Source organism: Pan troglodytes, chromosome 1, assembly GCF_028858775.2.
Source record: "Pan troglodytes isolate AG18354 chromosome 1, NHGRI_mPanTro3-v2.0_pri, whole genome shotgun sequence".
Lineage (NCBI taxonomy): Eukaryota > Metazoa > Chordata > Mammalia > Primates > Hominidae > Pan > Pan troglodytes.
This window is the reverse complement of record NC_072398.2, coordinates 195,973,758-195,987,956: the sequence shown is the minus strand read 5'-3', so window position 1 is coordinate 195,987,956 and position 14,199 is coordinate 195,973,758. Positions and strand designations below refer to the sequence as shown.

General features: G+C 38.8%; 1 protein-coding gene across 28 annotated transcripts in view; it reads right to left on the bottom strand.

Annotated features, from left to right (window-relative positions):
- ZMYM6 (zinc finger MYM-type containing 6) overlaps nt 1-14,199 on the bottom strand; it is a 44,729-nt gene that overhangs the window by 16,532 nt on the left and 13,998 nt on the right. For 22 of the 28 annotated variants that reach the window (XM_054681161.2, XM_063804648.1, NM_001427913.1 and 19 more), the window contains 10 exons: nt 11,132-11,306; nt 10,841-11,032; nt 8,579-8,729; nt 8,038-8,153; nt 6,906-7,184; nt 6,596-6,746; nt 5,048-5,220; nt 3,245-3,392; nt 1,424-1,564; nt 258-295 (listed from right to left, as the gene is read on the bottom strand). In XM_054681161.2, coding sequence (XP_054537136.1) covers nt 258-295; nt 1,424-1,564; nt 3,245-3,392; nt 5,048-5,220; nt 6,596-6,746; nt 6,906-7,184; nt 8,038-8,153; nt 8,579-8,729; nt 10,841-11,032; nt 11,132-11,306 — 1,564 coding nt within the window. The remainder of the gene's footprint in view (nt 1-257; nt 296-1,423; nt 1,565-3,244; nt 3,393-5,047; nt 5,221-6,595; nt 6,747-6,905; nt 7,185-8,037; nt 8,154-8,578; nt 8,730-10,840; nt 11,033-11,131; nt 11,307-14,199) is intronic. The other 6 variants (XM_016958871.4, XM_063803495.1, XM_063801869.1 and 3 more) reach the window with 1 other exon arrangement.

Here is a 14,199-nt window from a genome sequence, read left to right as displayed (position 1 = left end):
ACTTTTTTAAAGACTAAGCTTGCCACTATGAACAGCAATCCACATTTACGTCATCTTCAAAAACAGTAATTGCTGCCGAAATATGGTCAAAAGCCTATGCCAGTCACTTTACTGTTAGTTGTGCCCAAGACCTAGATTAATGACTAGGACCCTCTTCCAGCAAAAAGAAAAGTATTCAGATATATTAGAATGCCATATCCAAAGTGAAAATAAGCCCAAGTGGCATTATCAAGAAAAGTATTAACAATTAAACTCACATCTTGAATGATCTTTGCTGCCTCTTTAGTAACTGCACCTGTTGTAAATTAAAACAAATATTATTATCCTTAGAATATACAGAAGTAAACACTGAAATCAAGAAGTTACTTTCCTCCCATTAAGCTGGGCTAGAGTCTAAATCAGAGTTTCTCAGAAAAATGGTACAAGGAAACTGCATCAGTATCACCCAGGGTGCTTAATAACGGTAAGGATTCCTGGGCCCCAATCCCATCCAACTGTATTAGAATCTCTGGCAGTAAAGGAGTAGGTATATTAAAATCATGTGGGCTCCTAAAAAAATATCACTTCCCAGGGAGTATCTCTGAGCCTTCTATGGCTCAAGAGCCTGCCTGATTAAAAAGAAAACAAACAAATTAGCCCAGTGTGGTGGCCTGTAATCCCAGCACTTTGGGAGGCCAAGGCGGGAGGCCAGGAGCTCTAGACCAGCCTGGCCAACATGGTGAAACCGCATCTCTACCAAAAATATAAAATTAGCTGAGTGTAGTGGCAGGCACTTGTAAACCCAACTATTCAAGGGGCTGAGACAGAAGAATCGCTTGAACTCGGGAGGCGGAGGTTGCAGTGAGCCCAGATTGCGCCACTGCACTCCAGCCTGGGTGACACAGTGAGACTCCGTCTCAAAAAAAAAAATTTTTAATTGAAAAAACAAAAATAAAAACACTTCCTTTCCCATCCACACCACCTTGCTTGCTACCCACTCCCCTGAGGCGGGGCTGGGGAGGCGGTGGGAGGGGGTGCATGTTCCCCTACATCACGTAAAGAAAGATATTACCAGTAAGAACTACTGGCCAGGCACGGTGGCTCACACCTGTAATCCCAGCACTTTGGGAGGCCGAGGCAGGTGGATCACCTGAGGTCAGGAGTTTGAGATCACCCTAGCCAACACGGTGAAATCCCGTCTCTACTAAAAATATCAAAATTAGCTGGGCGTGGTGGCAGGCACCTGTAATCCCAGCTACTCGGGAGGCTGAGGCAGGAGAATTGCTTGAACCCAGGAGGCGGTGGTTGCAGTGAGTTGAGATCACGCCATTGCACTCCAGCCTGGGCAACAAGAGTGAAACTCTGTCTCAAAAAGAGAGAACTACTTAGGCTAGACAACACTCACTTCTATGGCTCAGCCAAATGCCATTATATCAAGTCATACCTTTTAAAACACTGTTAGTGTTCCCTGTAGATAAGGTAGCAGGTATTTTTGCCAATGACATCACACTGGTTATAACTGGTGTTGTATCTGTCCTTGCAGAAGGGAGCTCCGTCACAGCAGTTTTTGCTTTAGAAATATTTACTGATTAAAATAAAAAGTTAAGATCTGGAATAAGCAAAAGGGTCTCTCTCTCATACACACTCACACTCACACACAAAACCCTGTTTAGTAACTAGGTTTTCAAGAAGCAATATAAATATCTGATTCTGTATCATGTTAGGTTGGGTGACTCTGGTCAGATTAGTGTTCTTTAGGACTTAAAGAGAGTCCAATTATATAAAGTCATAAACCTCAAATGACATTTAACAGGTAAAAATACAGGTGTTGGATACAGTGGCACCAGCCTGTAATCCCAGCTACTTGGGAGGCTGAAACAGGGGGATCACTTAAGCCCAGGAGTTCAAGACCAACCTGGGCAACATAGCAAAACCTAGTCTCAAAAAAAAAAAAAAAAAAAAAAAAGACAGGTATTAGCTTCAGGATTCACTGGACTGTTCTATTAGTGACTATTAAAACTCCTAGACCTAAGCATGCATCGTATAAAAACTTAACATGACAATTTTTATAAATAAGTTAATGAGGGAGCTGTCCAACCCCATAACACTAGTTTTCTTAACCCATATTATAAAATGAATATTCTACTACCAGCCTGACTGGTTCTGGGGAATGGAGGGCTAACACGAAAGATTAGCACAAGGCATTTATAATTAAGGTAATCATTAATAAGACTGCAGAGGTAGGCAATGGCCAGACTGCAAAGAGCCAAAGCTCTGTCAATCAGGTAGCACTCCAGGCTTTGATCAGAGAACATAATAGCAAGTGGCTTTTTTTTCTGAGAGAGAGAATATCGTTCTGTAGCCCAGGCTGGAGTGCCATGGCACGATCTCGGCTCACTGTAACCTCCATCTCTTGGGTTCCAGTAATTCTCGTGCCTCAGCCTCCTGAGCAGCTGAGCTTACAGGCACACACCACCACACCTGGCTAATTTTTGTATTTTTAGTAGAGATGGGGTTTCACCATGTTTACCAGTCTGGTCTCGAACTCCTGGCCTCAAGTAATTTGCCCATCTCAGTCTTCCAAAGTGCTGGGATTACAGGTGTGAGCTACTGCACCCGGCTACCAAATGTTTTTAATCTAATACTTAGAAAGAAATACTTAGGAGAGCTACTTTATGAATATATCATGGATCTATCTACTCACCTGGATATTCTGACCACATTAGCTGTCCTACTTGCAAAATTATTTTATTCTTAGCTAGGATAAACTTTGCTACCCATGAAGAACTGTTCCATTTTATATTTTCTGAGATAATTAACGTGTTGTCCTTTTCTCCTTGCCTATAAGCAAGCTCTGAAACAAATTTTACACTAGTCACAGCAACTATATTAACTATACTCTCCCTTTGTTTGCCCTGATTTTCTGTTTTTATTTCTGGTTTATTAACTAAATAGTATATATCCCTAGTTTAAGTTATTTATGTACAGATACATTCAATCAAAAAGCAATCAAATCTAAGTTTCCTATAAAAATTAGTGCATATACATTATTGGCCTTTTGGTGTGCTTGACTATCAGAGCAAAAAGTATTAGAATTACTTTTCCCTCAAGGGGAAATCTTAAAGACTTCTTAAAGAAAAATTTAAGGAAATTCAGGCTATTTGAATCCAATGAAATTTTGTTTTTATTATATTATTTATAACTGTATATGCTGATAGTGTCCTAGCACTGACATAAAAATCCCATTAGCTAAGTTTAATTTTACCTTTATTTTGTGGAAGACAGTCATTCATAATTTGCTGATGACAAAACTCCAAGACACAAAATAGGTTACAGAAATGTTTAATGTTGCCTCGCCACTTTATGGACTCGCTTAGTTTACCCTGTCGTTTACAACCATCACACTTGGCCATCTGAGAAAGAAATGTTAGACAAGATAGGCTTAAAACTATAAAATAATGAAAAGATAACATTAATCATAAAAAGAGGCACTACGAAAACAGGATATATGAGTCAGTTGAGACTACAAAATGTAAGGTTCTTACCTTAAAATACTGATTTTATTTAATTATTTGTTTTATATAGATGCCCTAAATCAAGATAATATAAAAATTGTGGCCAGGCACAGTAATTGTGGGATCACGCCTGTAATCCCAGCATTTTAGGAGGCTGAGGTGGGCGGATCATGAGGTCAGGAGTTCAAGACCAGCCTGACCAACATGGTGAAACCCCGTATCTACTAAAGTACAAAAATTAGCCAGGTGTGGTGGCGCACGCCTGTAATCCCAGCTACTTAGAAGGCTGAGGTAAGAGAATCGCTTGAATCCAGGAGGCAGAGGTTGCAGTGAGCCGAGATCGCGTCACTGCACTCCAGCCTGGGTGACAGAGTAAGACTCTGTCTCAATAGAAAAAAAAAAAAAAATGCTCTTCTGTTTTCAAAATTACCAATAAGGGAATCTATCTAAAGATAGGTTCATAACTGGGCATGGTGGTGCCCACCTCTCCTGGTTACTTGGGAGGCTGAGGCAGGAGAATCACTTGAACCCAGGAGGCGGAGGCTACAGGGAGCCAACATCGCCCACTGATCACGCCACTGCACACCAGCCTGAGCAATAGAACAAGATTCTGTCTGGCTGGGGGATGGGGGGTGGGCAGGTGGGATGGGGGAAGAAAAGATACACAATGAAAAAAATAAGTAAAAAAAAAATAAAGATAGGTTCAACTTCTAAAAAATTAAGAAGCAGCTTACAGTAGTTGATATAATATGGGCTTTGGAGTCATAAAGATTTTGATTCATTCAGCAAATATTTAATTAGACATCCTTTGTCTTAAGCACTGTGATTGGCCCTAATTATATAATCATGAAAAATATATGACCCTCCCCCAACAATAAAATTCTATTTTTTTAGAGGTAGAAAAACAAACAGTGATTTACCAGAGTGTTATAGATGCTGTCTTGCTGTCACCTACCAGCTTCCTCAAGAGCATATTACTTAACTTCCCTGGACCTCTCTCCTTTTCCTTATTTATAAAATGGCAGTAATATACTTACCTCTTGGGACTATGGTAAGGATTAAATGAAATGACACTTACAGAGCACCAGACATGTATTAGTGGTTCAATTAACTGTAGCTACCATTGTTAGCCTTTCAAAAAGTTAATCTTTTTAAAAATGAGGTAGGAATGGTTGCCAGCTATTGTCCTTTGACCTATGAAGTGAGACAAGGTCTAACTTCAAATTCCTCAGAGTAACCTGAATGAGAGAGCCACTTCAGGCAACATTATGTGAAGTTCTAACCTGAAAGAAGTCAAATAAGGGCAAAGTGCCTCATAAGAAGGCAAAAATAAAAGGAACGTATCCAACCAACAACAAAGTCTGCAGAAATCCTATACTTTTTATCCCGAAGATTTCATGTTTATATTCAATTGAATTTTTCTATTATAGCCCATAACTTATTTTATCCAGTGCTAAACACCAAATTTTTCTTCACATAATTTGAATACATTTTAAATAAAAACAATTTGCACTGATTTCAGAAAGCCAAAAAAAGTATATTATCACATTTACCTGATAAAACAGAACTGTAAATTTGGACATACAATCTTCACAACAAAACTCTTCTAACTTGCCCTCCAATCGATTTTCTACCAAATTTGGGGATGTCTGTGAACAGTAGCTGCACATCTTACAGTAGTTTCCCCATCGTTCTCCAAAGTCACGGGCAGAGAGGAATTTGCAAACTGAGGATCAGAGGGATGAAAGGAAGAAAAATCAAATTTACATTAACTGAGGAGGTATAATAAGTTTCTGTGGTCTTAGATATGAAACTTTAAGCTAATTTCTAATACACAATTATTTGCCTCTAGATTACAGGACAGTCTCTATATTCACAAAGCAAACTCATACCACCTTTTATTTTATTTTATTTTTTGAGACAGAGTCTCACTCGTTTTGCCCAGGCTGGAGTGCAGTGGCACAATCTCAGCTCACTGCAACCTCTGCCTCCCAGGTTCAAACGATTCTCCTGCCTCAGCCTCCCGAGTAGAGCAGCTGGGATTACAGGTACCTGCCACCACACCCAGCTAATTTTTGTATTTTTAGTAGAGATGGCATTTCGCCATGTTGGCCAGGCTGGTCTCAAACTCCTGACCTCAGGTGATCTGGCTCGCCTTGGCCTCCCAAAGTGCTGGGAATACAGGCGGGAGCCACTGCGCCCTGCCACCACCTTTTAAATATACTCTAAATATTAGGCCATTTATATTCAGAAACATTAGAGGTATAAAAGTTTTTTAAGCCAAGAAGCAGCAACTGTTTTAAGTTCCTCTTCACAAATGAGTGCAAGAACAAAAAGATCTCTGATGTCATAGCTAAACTTATGAAGAGATTTTCTTTATTAATACCACTGATGTAATCATTTTTACAGTTTTTTATTGCAATTACTGCAACATTTAAAAAGACTGACTTTCAGCCAGGCACAGTCGCTCACGCCTATAATCCCAGCACTTTGGGAGGCCGAGGCAGGAGTACCACCTGAGCTCAGGAGTTCAAGACCAGCCTGGGAAACATGGTGAAACCCCCCGTCTCTACCAAAAATAAAAAAAATTAGCCAGGCATGGTGGCACGCTCCTGTAGCTTCAGCTACTTGGGAGGCTGAAGTGGGAGGATCCCTTAAACCGGGGAGGCAGAGACTGCAATAAGCCAAGATCATGCCACCACACTCCAGCCTGAGTGACAGGGCAAGACCTTGTCTCAAAAAAATAAACAAACAAAAATAATAAATAAAAAGATTGACTTTAAAGTGAATTAACTATAAACACAATTCAAAAAAACCTTTTTTTTTTTGGAGACAGAGTTTCGCTCGTCGCCCAGGCTGGAGTGCAATGGCATGATCTCAGCTCACTGCAACCTCTGCCTCTGAGGTTCATGCAATTCTCCTGCCTCAGGCTCCCAAGTAGCTGGGATTACAGGCGTGAGCCTCCATGCCCGGCCTCCAAAATACTTCTAATTACACCTTGTAAGACAAAAAGAATGTGAAAACTAATCATGGCTTAATTGCCCAGGTCGTCATGAATTATAACAACCCATGCTCTATGAATAAAACAACTTTGTCTTTACCTTCACTACAGAATGGCTTATCAACCCCTGAGAATCGCACAGTCTCCTTTATAATTTTCTGCAGTTTACAGTAGTCACACATTGCCACAACTTTATTTTTCTTCTTGTATTCATCAGAGCAATTCTTGCCACAAAACAGAAACATTTTACCCTGCAGAGAAACAACAGTCATTAAGAGCCAACTAAACAGTTGCTTTATCTTTAAGAACTCCTTTTCATGTCAAAGCAAATTGAGTGATCAAAATTGAAAACACAAAAGTGTTTCTACTGGATGAGTTTATATACAATCCCTTTCATGATCTCTCTTTACCTTGTAAAAAAGAAGTTCTGGTTTTGTGGCAAACAGATGGTTACAGTGCTGACACTTGAGTTTAACAACTGTATGGGTTAAAGCAACTTGCTGGGATTGTTCAGCAAGAGGTTGGAGGCTGGCTGCAGCAGAGCCACGGATGGAGCTGGGGGAAACGGCAGAGGTGTTACCTCCTCCTATTGACACTGCTGACCTGGAGGAGGGCGGACTTACAACCACTTGGCCCTGAGACAGGGGCACCGCCGAAGAGTTTGTTCCTTTTGGCTTGCTAAATACATTCTGAATGAAAACAAATAAGGTAAAGATTTTATCAACTGAGAAATAAGATAACTTTGTACTTTTCATTTCCTCATTTTAATAAATCAAGTCTCCCACAAACATTTTTTAAAATTTTCTATCTCACAGAAAGAGTTTAAATGGTATACTTCCAGAATAAAAGGACTGAGAAATACAACATTAAAAGGTCAAGGACTGGAATTCAGGCTTTCCTGACAAAGACCTCCAGTATATGCCTCTAATAAATTAGAGCAGGCCTCTCCTTCCCCCTAAAACTTCCCCCTACCTGCACTCCCATCATCAACCAGCTTCTGATGGCTACTAAGACACAATAGCTACCAGCAGTCTCTTTCTCCCTAATGCCAGGGATACTACATCAGGCATGTTCCTACCCTGGAGATTACTAAACTCTACTCTTTGTGTGTGTATTGCAGAGAGGGAGGAGAAAATGGGACAAGTGGATGCTTACAATTCCATGCCAGGAGTCACTATGTTTCTGACATAGGATGAGAGGAAGGGGTATGTGAATCCCATCAGGCTACTGTTCTTCACCATACCACCTACCCAAACCACAATCCTAGCTTCCATCTTTTTGAAGGGGAGAGACCCAAGGGAGAAAGTGGGAGGGAATGACAGTTTAGGCTAGGATCCTAAATAAAGAAGAAACTGCTGAGACCCAATATCTGGGTTCAGATATTTTGTAGAAATGACCTGGTTGGGCCCCTGGATGAAACAAATTTTTTTCTTTTTAATTCAAATTTAAACTTTCGTAAGAACAGGCCTTCGGCAGTTAACACTGTGCCACAGATCGATGCCTAACAGAACCACATGCATGATGTGCTACCTTAGATCGTACCTGGAAAGCGACCACACAACTGGAGCTGCAGAAGCTGTATATAGTTCCATTTGACATGGCTAGGTGATACTGAGGGATTGCTGAGGTTTTACAACTATGACATGAAACCTGGACACCTTGGTGACAAAAAATTAAAAACAATGATTAAGTTATACCAATGAACAAACAATACAAAAATGTATTGGGAGAATGAAAAAATTAAATAATCAATAATATACCAAAAAAATCAAGGTACTTTATAAAAATCTGAAATCTAACCACAACTAACCTCTATTAAGTCCCACTTACACAAAAACTAACTTGGAAATTTTAAGTGTTTTTTCTTTCCTCTCACATATGAAATTATAAAATACCGTATATATTGCAACCAAGAAAATCGGGGAAAAACTATTTTCACATAAAAGTCAGTTATTTAAAAGTCAATCTTGGGTTTTTATTTAACTAAATAGATAAATTTAGCTTGTAACAAAATCAGAGAAAAGCAGTTACGTTTTTCTTCAATAGTTATTAAATCTATAAATTTATCAAATTTAAACATTACCTGAAGAAGTAACAGTCTTAACTCTGTAAGCAGATAAGCAATTAATAGAGCAGAAAAGCTCTGTTTTTCCTGAATCATTTGTAGTCTCAATCATTTCAGCTGAGGGCCTCAATGACTTCCCCAGGGCATATGGAGGAATTTGGGCAGAATTCTATTAAAATAAAATAACATTAGATACCTAGTACAAGCATACATATTTACTTATTGTTCAAAAAAGTAAAAAGAAAAGCTACCTACAACCACGGTCCTTGGTTGAAATATTTGAGCATGATGATGAAACCACACTATTGGGAGGTGGGAAAATAAGTTCTTCCAGACAATAATAAAATAGAAACTGAAGAAAATTAGTAACTATTCAGATAGAGATCTTAGCAAACAAAACACATGAATTCAAACACAAGTAATGAACTAAATAGTCATTACATACTTTTTAATCACCAATAACCAGAGAAGACCAGCTAACCCATGAACCAAAGGGCCATTCTTGGTATAGTCTTGTACATCAATCTAGAAGAGTCTACCACCTTTAAGGTTACTTAATTTGTGAGATTCTTTAGCAGGAGATAGAAATGATACTTAATGTATATTAATAGAGATACTACACAACTACCTATTTTTCAAGCTGAGTTTCATAATAAAATCTGCTTATAAGTTTATTCATGTTTTAAGAAATAATAAAAATAGCTACCATTTACATAACCAATATTATAACTTACTGAATGCTTACCATGAGTCAGGCCCCAGGCTAAGAAATTTGTATATAGTGTATCACAGAATCCTTTCAACGACAGAGTGAGGCGCTCTCAAAAATTACATTAACAAAAAGTTTAAATTAACAGATGAGCAGAAGAAGTAGGAAATTAAACTCATTTCATCAGGCTCCAAAGTTCAGGCTCCTAACCACTACACTATGCTGTCAGTGATACATTATAAGGTCTCTCGATATGAAAAGAAATTGTAGGAAAATATAAATTGTGAGGTTTCACTACATAATCTTCCTAGTAAAAAGACAGAGTACAATACTAGTAACAAAATTAGAAATGGAACTGATTTTGGGATCATATATAAAATAACATGGATTCTTTTCCTGTGAAAGTAGAACCAGACTGCCAAAAATGGCAAATCTTAAAAAAAGAGATTCTTTTCAGTGATGAATGTCCATATGTCCATTACCAACTGCTCAAAGGAAGCAACAAATCAAACTTGCTAACTGAAAAAAAGTTTAATTATCATTTACAAGATACGTCTTTGTTTTTTTTGTTTGTTTGTTTGTTTGTTTTTGAGACAGAGTCTTGCTCTGTCACCCAGGCTGGAGAGCAGTGGCACAATCTCAGCTCACTGCAACCTCCACTTCCCGGGTTCAAGCAATTCTCCTGCCTCAGCCTCCTGAGTAGCTGGGATTACAGGCGCCCGCCACCACGCCCAGCTAATTTTTGTATTTTCAGTACAGACAGGGTTTCACCATGTTGGTCAGGCTGGTCTCGAACCCCTGACATCGCGATCCACCCGCCTTGGCCTCCCAAAGTGCTGGGATTACAGGCGTGAGCCACCGCGCCGGCCTTACAAGATACTTCTTTAAGAAAAACTTTTTAAAACCACAAATCAGTAATAATTAAATTGACACAAGGTGATATATTTAGTAACCAGCTTAATCCATTATTCATTACAATAAATAAAATTACTTGAAGTATTCTCATGAGACAGTGTTGACCAAATAATTACAATTCATTCCCAAACACATTTTGAAATGAAAAAGACAAGCTTTGTTTAGATTCATTGATTTTATCATCTTAACTCTTGCTTATGGTTTATTTATAATATGGTTTTCTTGCTATCAATACATCACAAAATATTTCATGCTCACAGAAAATCATGAAACTACATTTATGAGGCCGAGGTGTGGTTGCTCATGCCTGTAATCCCGGCACTTTGGGAGGCTGAGGCGAGTGGATGGCTTGAGCTCAGGAGTTCAAGACCGGCCTGAGCAACATGGCAAAACCCTATCTCGATTTCAAAAAAAGAAATCATATTTGTAAATTCTTAGCTATGAAGGCAGCCTTAAAAAAGGGACCTATTTTACCTATATCAACTTACCACCACAATCATCCCTCACACCATCAGAATCTATCCCATTTTCTGGAAGGGAAATCACATATCAGGATGGACTAATGGGAGGAGCTCACTCTCATTTTGTAGTTCATCCCTGTGCAGCCAAATCAGAAGGAGTGGGCCTAAGTACATGCAACAAATAGATATTCATACCTGCTTGTATGCCGTGACACTTGTTGAACTAAAAACCTTCTGGGATTGGCAAGGACCAGAGCTACTATAGCAATAGCTCCCACAGTTCTCACAACAGTTCATGGTGAGGTTGTTTGTAGAGTGAAATTTTGAAAAACAGGCATCACTACAAAGACCATGTACCACATTTTGATATTTAACTTCAAATCGAGTCTAGGAAATAAACACACACATACACACACAAAATAAGCAGAGCCAGTTTAAAAAAAATCTCTTTCAGCAGAATCCCAATAAAAGTAAAATGTAACTTACATCAGCATTCTTCTGACACATACTGCACTTAGTTGAAATGCTTTTGGTATATATGGTAACAACAGGTTTTTTCTTTAGCTCATAAGATGACAAGCATGATTGGCTGCAGAAATCTTTGCTAGGATAGGAATTCTCAAAGCGAGTTGTGATCACATCCTTAGGATTTAAAATGTCTCTAAAAATAAATAACAAAGGTAAAAATGAAATGTATTCTTCACAACTGTAACTTCCTCCTCTTTGTGAGCTGAAATAACACTTACTAAGGGCAGGTACTGTATGGTAGAAAAAGGATAAGGCATCTGCAAACCTGGGTTTGATGAGTTCTGCTATTTATCAGGTGAGTGACAATGAATGATGCAATTACTATCTCAATTTCTTCATGTATAAAATGGGGCTTATAATATCTAATTCACAAATTTGGCAAGAGTGAATTATATTTAAAATATAGCCAGCCAGGGCCAGGTGCGGTGGTTCATGCATGTAATCCCATCACTTTGGGAGGCCAAGGTGGGCAGATCATGAGGTCAGGAGTTCGAGACCAGCCTGGCCAACATGGTGAAACCTCGTCTCTACTAAAAATACAAAAACTAGATGGGCGTGGTGGTGGGCGCCTATAATCCCAGCTACTCGGGAGGCTGAGGCAGGAGAATCGCTTGAACCCGGGAGGTGGAGGTTGCAGTGAGCCGAGATTGTGCCACTGCACCCCAGCCTTGGCAACAGAGCTAGACTCCGTCTCAAAAAAAAAAAAAACAAAATATATATATATATATATATATATATATATATATATACATGGCCAGCCAGATGCTGAAGACAAAAATAGGAAGGCTTCCAGCCCCAACCAAGTTTCATCTGCTATAGCCAATGGGACCAGTCAGTGTCCATCCCACAACTCCAGACCACAAGACACTGGTTCTCTCATTAACCAGAGGCTGCCCAAAGTAGAACTGAAATGAGACAATAAATGAATCTTTTTTTTTTTTTTTTTGTGAGACGGAGTCTCGCTCTGCTGCCCAGGCTGGAGTGCAGTGTCATGATCTCGGCTCACTGCAACCTCCACCTCCTGGGTTCAAGCGATCCTCCTGTCTCAGCCTCCGGTTCGAGTAGCTGGGACACCAGCACGTGCCACCATGCCAGGCTAATTTTTGTATTTTTAGTACAGACGGGGTTTCGCCATATTGGCCAGGCTGGTCTCAAATTCCTGACCTCGCGATCCGCCTGCGTCAGCCTCCCAAAGTGTTGGGATTACAGGCATAAGCCACCGTGTCCAGCCAAGACAATAAATGAATGTTTAAAAATTAAAAGTGCAAGATTTTGAGAAACAAATGAGCTAACAGAAGACAAAAAATAAGCATGATATATGACAAAAGGGCTGTTAAGGCTTTGTATCAGAGGACAGATGGAAACAAGAACGAGACAGGAAGAACAAAAATAATTGGGTGGTTCTGTGAGATTCCTAGAGCCAATTTGTAAGAGCTAATTATTGCAATAAGCACAAATAGCAATACCCTGGTAAAACAGAGGTTAAGTATTGCCATTCTTCTGACAAGTATAAAAACTAAAGGAAATAGTCACTAATTATAAACACTAGTGCAGGCCACAAAGTAAATAATAATGGCAATAATATATACTACAATAAGTGTGTTGAGTAATTACTATGTGCCAAGCATTATTCTCTTTACTCAAATTACCCAATTTAAATACCACAAAAATTATGGAGTGCAGTGGCTCACCCCCATAATCCTAGCACTTTGGAAGGCCAAGGCAGAAGGATTGCTTGAGCCCAGGGAGTTCAAGACTCCAATGAGCCATGATCACGCCACTGCACTCCAGCCTGGGCAACAGAGCAAGACCTGATCTCTACAAAAAAAAATGTTTTAATTAGCAGGGCATGCTGGCTCATGCCCATGGTCTCAGTTACTCAGGATGCTGAGGTGGGAGGATTGCTTGAGCCCGGGAGGTAGAGGCTGCAGTGAGCTGGGATCACACCACTGCACTCCAGCCTGGGTGACAGAGTGAGACCCTGTCTCAAAAAAAAAAAAAACAATCCCCAAACCACTATGAGGTTAAGTATTACTGTAACTGCCACTTTACAGATGAGGAAACTGAATGAGAGGTTAAATAGCTTGTCAAAGTCATATTGCTAGTAGGCAATAAAGCTGAAATACTAATCCAGGCAATCTGATTCTAGTCTATGGAATTAATTATTCCACTATCCTGCCTCCCATCCTACACCTTTATTATACAGGTGTATTCAATGGTAAACCATGAGAAAATAACAACAACAAAAATTATTATAATTCTTTAAAACTCAACTGTAAAAATATGACAGCAAATCTTAGAAACCAAAAGAATATGCTTATACACAGATGAAGTATTAATTTTGAAAAGTGATTTTTCTACTGAAAACAGAGCAATAAAGAGTTTCACTTAATAAGGTGAATCTGCCAGTGGCATAATAAGTACAAAAATAGCAAGTAAAAATATGTAAATCAAAGAGAATGACTTTATAATGAAAATCTGTGCACACAAATTATAAATGTACTCTGAACCTTACACATGCAAATGAGTGTTATATCGTAACATTTACTGTAGAAAAACCACACCTTCCAACAATAACATAGCTCAAAACATTTTTCTAATTTTTTTAAGATAAAACTTAAGATAAACCCTTAGACTATTTTTTAACTTTTAATTTTATAAATATCATGTTTTAACAGTATGACTTAATTTAATTAGCTAATATATTGGCCTGATTAAGGTATCAAGCAGCCTTTGAAAATTTGTAAAAATCAAATGCATGCTGAAAAGATAAGAATCTGTCTCCTAACCTTATGCTAAAAAGTCATTGACGAGGGTGACTACTTTTAAGAAAACAATAGGCATTTGGATGTATAAGTTGTGTTATGTTCTTTAAAATTATTTAATTTTATTTTGGTATTTGGTATGTTGAAACAATATCTAAAAATAGAAAACTAAGTTTACTCTTTCAGATTAGTTTCATGAGAATGACATAAAAGCATTAATTAGGAGGGTATTTTGCAACAAACTAATTTAGAGTATATAAA